Source organism: Mesitornis unicolor, unplaced genomic scaffold (genome assembly GCF_000695765.1).
Source record: "Mesitornis unicolor isolate BGI_N332 unplaced genomic scaffold, ASM69576v1 scaffold49085, whole genome shotgun sequence".
Lineage (NCBI taxonomy): Eukaryota > Metazoa > Chordata > Aves > Mesitornithiformes > Mesitornithidae > Mesitornis > Mesitornis unicolor.
In genome coordinates, this window is record NW_010185754.1 from 6,199 (window position 1) to 13,059 (window position 6,861).

At 55.6% G+C, this 6,861-nt stretch overlaps 1 protein-coding gene across 1 annotated transcript; it reads right to left on the bottom strand.

Moving 5' to 3' along the window:
• Window positions 1-451: 451 nt before the first annotated feature.
• Window positions 452-6,858, bottom strand: NLE1 (notchless homolog 1 (Drosophila); the record flags this gene model as incomplete). Its single annotated transcript, XM_010184930.1, is given in 12 exon segments — window positions 452-526; window positions 622-781; window positions 1,653-1,855; window positions 2,009-2,055; window positions 2,444-2,579; window positions 2,995-3,187; window positions 4,489-4,586; window positions 5,934-6,010; window positions 6,276-6,355; window positions 6,459-6,571; window positions 6,574-6,678; window positions 6,760-6,858. Coding segments are annotated over 12 exon segments (1,386 nt in total), but the record flags the coding sequence as incomplete, so codon positions are not given.
• Window positions 6,859-6,861: the final 3 nt, after the last annotated feature.

A 6,861-nucleotide genomic window follows, 5' to 3' on the forward strand; every position in this document is an offset into this window, starting at 1 on the left:
TGCTCTAGCACCAGCGCTGCCACGTGGCCCAGAGGTACCGTATGAGAGCACAGAGGGGCCTGGGGACTGGGTTCTTTCATCAGCCATCAAATTGCAACAGCTCATGGGTATTTGTCTGTCTGCATAACTGGGAGAAGGAGGAAGGTGAGAAAGGAAGGCTCTGACTGTCTGGTACAACTGTTCCTTCCCCTTTCTGGGAGCCAAAACATCTGAGCCAAATTTCACCACTGGCTGCTCACTTGGAGGACTCTGCTTTCTAGTCATGTCTCAGGGGACAGCAGCAGTTCCTGCTCTGAGGGAGGTCAGGTCTCCGGGCTGGAATTTGGCCCAGAGCTGTGCTCTCTACAAGGAGAGATCCCACCCTAACTGCGTAGGTCTCTGCAAGGAGACTGCAGCTCTGAAGGACACATGGAGTAGCCACAACATCCTCTATGGACAGACAAGAGGTTACTCACATCCGCAAACACTTATCCTTGCCACCACTCGCTACTCTCTGTCCGTCTGGGCTCCAGTCCGTTGCATATACCTAGCATTAGGTAAAGACCCAGTTATTTCTGCTGTCATGGGAGGAGGAGTCATTCCTGCCTCTCTCAAATACTTGGGCTCAACCAGACACCTCACCTCATCTGCATGGCCAGGAAGATCGATAGCCAGTTTCTTCATCTTGGTGTCCCAGACCTTCAGTGTGCTGTCACTGCTCCCGCTCACCAGCAAGCGGCTGTCGGCTGACCAGGCGATCTGGTACACGGCCGAGACGTGCCCTCTCAGCGACGTCAGGTACCTGGGTGCAGAGGAGACATGAAGCAGCTCTTAGAGGAGCAGGCAGCTGGGTTTGTTGCAAACCTGCCCTTGCCCAGCCTTTGTGTTTTTTCTCCAGCTGTGAGCAAGCAAGCACGGTCACAGCATGCCCAGCAAACCCCAAGCCAGCACACACAAGGCAGTCAGTTGCTATGTAGAGTCCATAGGTGGTTCAGTCTGTCTAAAAACCCTCCTAGATGGGCTCAGAGCCTTCTAGAGGACTCCCGCAGGCAAAGCTACAACTTTACTGTACAGATGTGTCCTTCCTCTCTCTGGCTGAGCAGCCTGGTTTTAGGAGGACTGCTGAAATAACTGACATGAAACCCAAGCTCGTCAGTATAAAGGCAGAACAAGGGATGGACTGCTACCCCAGAACTCACCAATACTCTAGTAGAAGGTTAAAGCTGGACCACAGGAGCATCCCAACACCAACAGCACCACTTGTAACTAGAATTTGCATTGTCCAGAACAAGCTGTTCTCTGGCACAGACACTGTTTAAATTGGGCCAGTCTACAGCATGCAGCACACACATCTTTGGATCGGCCGAGTGGAACATCCCATCCCATCCCATCCCACCCTAACGCAGCTGTGCCTGCCCTGGAGAACTGACCCTGCAGCAGGCAGCGTGTGTCACACGAGTGCCAGGCAGTGCTGGGGCCGGGTGGCAGTGGGGTTGCACACACCCAGCCAAGCACAGACCCCGTAACACAAGAGAGGTGGGACTTCCAAACATGCTGAACACACCAGGGAGTTGCTGGCAACGACACTGGAGCCCATCTCGCCGTAACCTGCGCACCACATGCAGACCCCATCTGTACAAGCACCACCTCTGTAACAGAAGAAACCAACTCACTTTCCTGTCCTCCCGTCCCAGAGCTTTATGGACTTGTCGAAGGAAGCGCTGGCTATGATCCGGGTGTCTGGCGAGAAGAGGACTTGGTTAATCAATGCCTGGTGGCCTGTCATTCTCTCCAGTGGCTTCTTGTCTTCTGCTGGTCTCCAAAGAAACAGTGTGAAATCATCTGACCCTGAGACAAGCCTTTCTGGTTCCTGACCCTGAGAAAGGGATGAGAGAGCCCAAGTCTCGTACAAGCCAGGTGTGGAGAGCTCAGAAACACATCAGTGCTGGGGTCAGCAGCCAACTGTGCACGTTCACTGCTTCCACCAGTAACAGTGTCAGAAACGACAGCAGGGACAAAAGGGACTTACCCTGACTTGATCATACCTCTGCTGTGCCCTTTTCTTCAGTTCTGCCACTGAAAAAGGGAAAGGGAGCAGGAAAGGAAGAGAGAATTGAAATCCTCAGTTGAAAGGAAGCTCTATAACCCTGCAATGCCAACCCCAGTCCTGGCTCTGTGGTCAAGCAGACACTTGTGTGACTGCTCACCCCCTTTCTCTTTGCCAAGGGCAATACTAGGACCAAAAAGCCCTTGAAAACAGAGTGGTGTTCCCATTCCCCAGACGGCTCAACCTTGTGCATGGGCAAGGAAGATCAGGGCTGCCCCCACGACTGACACCGGCACAGGACCTGCTCCCAGCTCTCAAGATTACTTTGGCTCACAGCAGCATTAAGAGGAGACATCAGGCCTCCTCACTATCCTCCCCACCGCCTTCCCCAGCCAAAACCACGGGTGCTGCACTTACAGGAGCCACTCACATCCTGTGGGTTGATGGTGGCTTCAGCGGGTTCAAAGGCACCAGTGCGGAGAACGTAGTCCGTGCTGAGGGCCATGGTGTTCACCCAGTGAGCGTGGCCCTGCAAGGTGCGGCAGAGGACGCCCTGGAAACAAAACCACTCACTGAGAGAGGGATGGGCAGGACAGAGCCAGACCCATCATGCTGCAGGGAGCAACCCAAAACTTTCCAAACCCTGCAGCCAGGCTTAGCAGGGAAGAAACACCACTGTCGAGCTTCAGGGACCAGTTTCCTGCAGGTCCTTGCGAGGAACCCACCAGGATAGGTCATTCCAGTGGTGTTTCCAGCTTTTAGCCCCATTTCATGCTTTTAGGGATGAAAACATTGCACAACAGCCATCCCTTCCACACAGCGCTAAGCAACAGGCTCTGATGGGTCAGGAAGACGCAGCACTCACTCTGCACCTCCATTTTCCAGGGCACAATCTGTGCCAGGAAGAGCAGACAAAGCCACAGCGCGGCGTGTCCAGCCCCCTTCACCAGCAGCACCAGCTCACTTACGTCCTGGCTCCTCCAGACTTTGATGGTCCTGTCCTGGGAGGAGGAGTAGAGCAAGCCATCGCCCCCCCACTTCACGCACGTCACCGACTGCGTGTGGCTGGTGAGGATTTTGTCACACCTGCCCATCAGCGTGTCCCAGATGCGGATGCTGCCGTCCTTGGAGGCACTCGCCAGGTAGCGGCACTCCGGGTTTCTGGGCAAAAAGAAGATCAAATCCACTCACACAGCGCACCCAGCTCCTCCACCAAGCCCCCCCATCAGCCGCACAGGATTCAAGGGCCCACAGGTCAGTAAAAGACAACTTTCTCTCCTGGCTTAAGAACAAGGAGAGGCTGGGCAGGGGCAGAGCACTGACCTACAGAGAACAAGACCCTAAAAGGCAAGGGAGAGGCAGACAGATGCTTCCCTCCCATGCACGCTGGAGGCATCAATCCAGGGCAAACCTCACACCCAAGCTCTTGGCAATGACCTTGTTTTCACAGGAGGCAGCTTTAACCTGCTGGCTATCGAGGGGTCCACAAAGCAGCACCTTCCCCTTCACCGCTGCGCTGGGCTGAAAGCAGCAGCATCTGTCTACATGGCTCACGGGGGCAAATTTAACACATCTGGAAGCAGCTGGCCACAACCCAGCGAGGACGGGGAGCCACAGCCCTCTGTCCTTTGCACAACATCTTTACTCCTCAGAACAGTTTTACTGCAAAAGGAAGCAGTCCCTGGCACCAGCGAGGAAGGTGGCCCCTCCTGTTGTGCAGAAACAGAGTGGGAAGCAGCTGGAGATGGAGAATGGGAGCCCAGGCAGGGTCATCTCCCTCCTCTCCATTTCCTCATCCTCCTTTATAATCAGTTTTAGCTAATTCAGTTAATTGTTTGCAAATAGCTGGAGTTTCCTACTGGCAAATTCAATTTGCAGCGCTCTGCTCTCAAGGGGCCCTGTTTAATTCTTTTTATTTATTTATTCCTATCATGTCTTGGATTATTGGCCACAACTGTCCCTCTCCACTCATCTATCTCAGACAGCGCTTTAGCTAATCGAAGGGATAAGGGGATTGCACAGTTAATCAGCCCTCATGACAAATAAACCAGATGAGAGAGACAACCAGGATGCAGGAGCACAGAAAGGGAGTGCTCTGCAGAGCCAGAGCACGGGGACCATGTGGGCACCTTTCCTACTCCCAGCTCAGCACACTGAGGAGGAGAATATCCCATGTTTGTCCACCACCATGAAAACATTACGCGTTTTTCATAGCCAGGTATGACTTTTGTACAGGGGAAAAGGGCCACAGCCTGGCAGTGACTTCCCAGCATCCTCACAGGAGCTGTGAGCAGCAGCTGCGACTCCTGACTCTGAGCAAGACGCGTGTTCCCTGGCCCACCTTGGGGGCTGTTCTCCGTCACACACACCCCAGCAGGAAAAAGGCAAACAGGAGCAGCGCCCTTCAGGTCAGGCCGCTCTTTTCCATAGGAGCAAAGGGGAAGGGCTGGGCCCTCACTTACATGTGGAGTGGTTCCCAGCACAGACACGTGATCCATTTGGAGTGGCCAGCGAGCACCCGCCCGATCTGACCGCCCGTGGCTGGGTCCCACACAAATATCTGTGCGAGAGAGGAAGCGAGAGGGTCGCGTCAGGCCACGCACATCACGTGAATCCCAGGGACGTTTGGGCTCCATTTAGAAAGCAAAGGTGTCCTTAGGGTCGCATGTACATTGGCAGCAGCAGGGCGCAGAAAGGGAGAGGGGCAGGAGGGCTGGATGCCTTTCCAAATCCCTGGAACAATCAGCTGATGTCCCAAAGCACGGGCCCTGATCGCCCTCCTCTCTGCCTAAAACGCTGCTGCTACAAAAATATCTGCCGCAACTCAAAACCAATCCAGGTCCCCAAAAAGCCAGCTTGAGCCTCTGTCACCCTGTGCCAGGGAGTTAGGGAATGTTTGCAGAGCGCGATGAAAGCCAAAGCGCGCTAAACGCTACTTATTATCGGATCCTGTGGGTGGGAGACATGCTGGTTTTCTCTTGTTTTTTCTCTCTCTACATAAATGTTCATCCAAAGAGCCAAGGCATGAGTCATCTCCTACTTGAGAACCTAGGGGAAACAGAGGACAAGCAGCTCCCTGGGTTAGATTAAAGCCAGAAAGCACCAAACCAGAGCAGAACAACCCCGGCCTGGTGTGTTTCCTCGGGGCTGGTATCACAGCAGCCTGATGCAGCAGCCGCTCAGAAGCCGAGTGTGGGACAGCAGCGCTCAGCAGCTCCGTGGCCACTCTTGTTCCCCAGACCATTCAAAAGTCAGAGCAAGGAACTGCCCCTTCGCAGCTCAGCAAGTCACTGACTCACTTTTAATTGCCCTCGAGTGCTCCTGGCACTTCTGCTACCTTAAGCACGCAGGTTTTGCCCCACAGCCAGGGCAGGGCCCCTCCACATTCCTGTAAGAGGGAATTTGGCTGTGTCTGAGCAGGAGCGCTGCAAAACAGCGGAAACAGTGGCTGCTGCACGGCTGGGTCACACAAACAGCCCTGGCTTGGCTGGGCGATACCTTCTCGCTCCAGACACCTCCCTCATGATAGAGCTGTCTGCCAAGGACTGTGTCCAAAGCCTGGACTCCTTCCTGCGTGGTGGGAAAAGCGTCTGACACGAGACAGCAGGGCTCAGTGGCAACAAAGGTGAGAAAGCCAGAGCCCTACCCAGCACAGTGTTCAGAGACACCACTTGCAACTACTGTGATGCATCCACATGCAAAGCTCCTCTGAGGAGCAGGAATCCTGCTCAGAACAACTGGATGCACCCCTCACGCCCCAGAAAAAACAAGTGTTGGCTTCTAATCCTCCACAGCCCCTTTACCAGGCTTTGTTTCAGTTCAAAACAGGGCTGCAGGGGGTCTGCACACCCCTGCAGAACCCCGTTGGTGCAATTGTAGGGGCACCTGGCCCCGTTCTGACACATACCTGGCTGTTCTTGCAGCCCGAGGCCAGCTTCTTGCCATCAGGCGACCAGGCGATGCTGAGCACCCAGTGCCGGTGACCTGGCAGAGAGAGCACAAGCGAGTGAGTGTCTGTCCCCGTGTCCCAGCACACAGCCACTGGAGGCAGGACTGGAAGTAGGGGGAGCCCTCCATGTTCCTCCCACCCAAATTCTCTTCCTCTGCTTTGTCAGTGAAAGAGCTGCCCCCTCCCTGAGCCACGGTCCCTGCATACGTGGCTCAGGTAGAGCCCAGGCTCTGCTGTTTGTCCCCCCTGGCGGATGGGGGGAGATCAGGACCTGCCCTCACGGGACACCCCTGCACCCACCTTTGGCTGTGAACTGTGGTGTCTCCGTGCTGAGGTCCCAGAAGCGGACAGTGGTGTCTCCAGAGCCACTCGCCAGGTACCTGGGAGAGAAGGAAGAGCCTGGCTCAGCACAGTATCTCCCCAGGAGGGGACAGTGGCCACGATCAAGCCCCAAGCCCCCCACCCACATCCAGACCCTCGTACTTTCCCGTGGGGCTGAAGGCCACGGAGATGACGGCCTCAGTGTGCCCCTCGAGCGAGCTGGTGCAGCGGGTGACTGCCCGCACCCTGAACACCGCCTGTGGCTGGGGGGAGGTGTGTCCAGGACCTTCTCTGTCTCCACGCTCTGCCCTGCCAGGGTCTTCTCCAGTGATGCCACGATCTCGGCATCGTGGACAAAGAAGGCCAGAGGCACTGGCTCCTCCTGGGGGAGGAAAGACAGGAGAGGTAGTGAAGGGTGAGCTCTGGGGGTGCCAAGAGAGCTAGGGGGTACAGCGGATCTCACCTTCTGCAGGAGGGCATTGCAGACCAGCTGCAGCTTGTCCGGGGTGATGGTGACCGGGACATCGAAGGGGGAGCCCAGAGACTCCCCCGCCTCGTCCCGGAA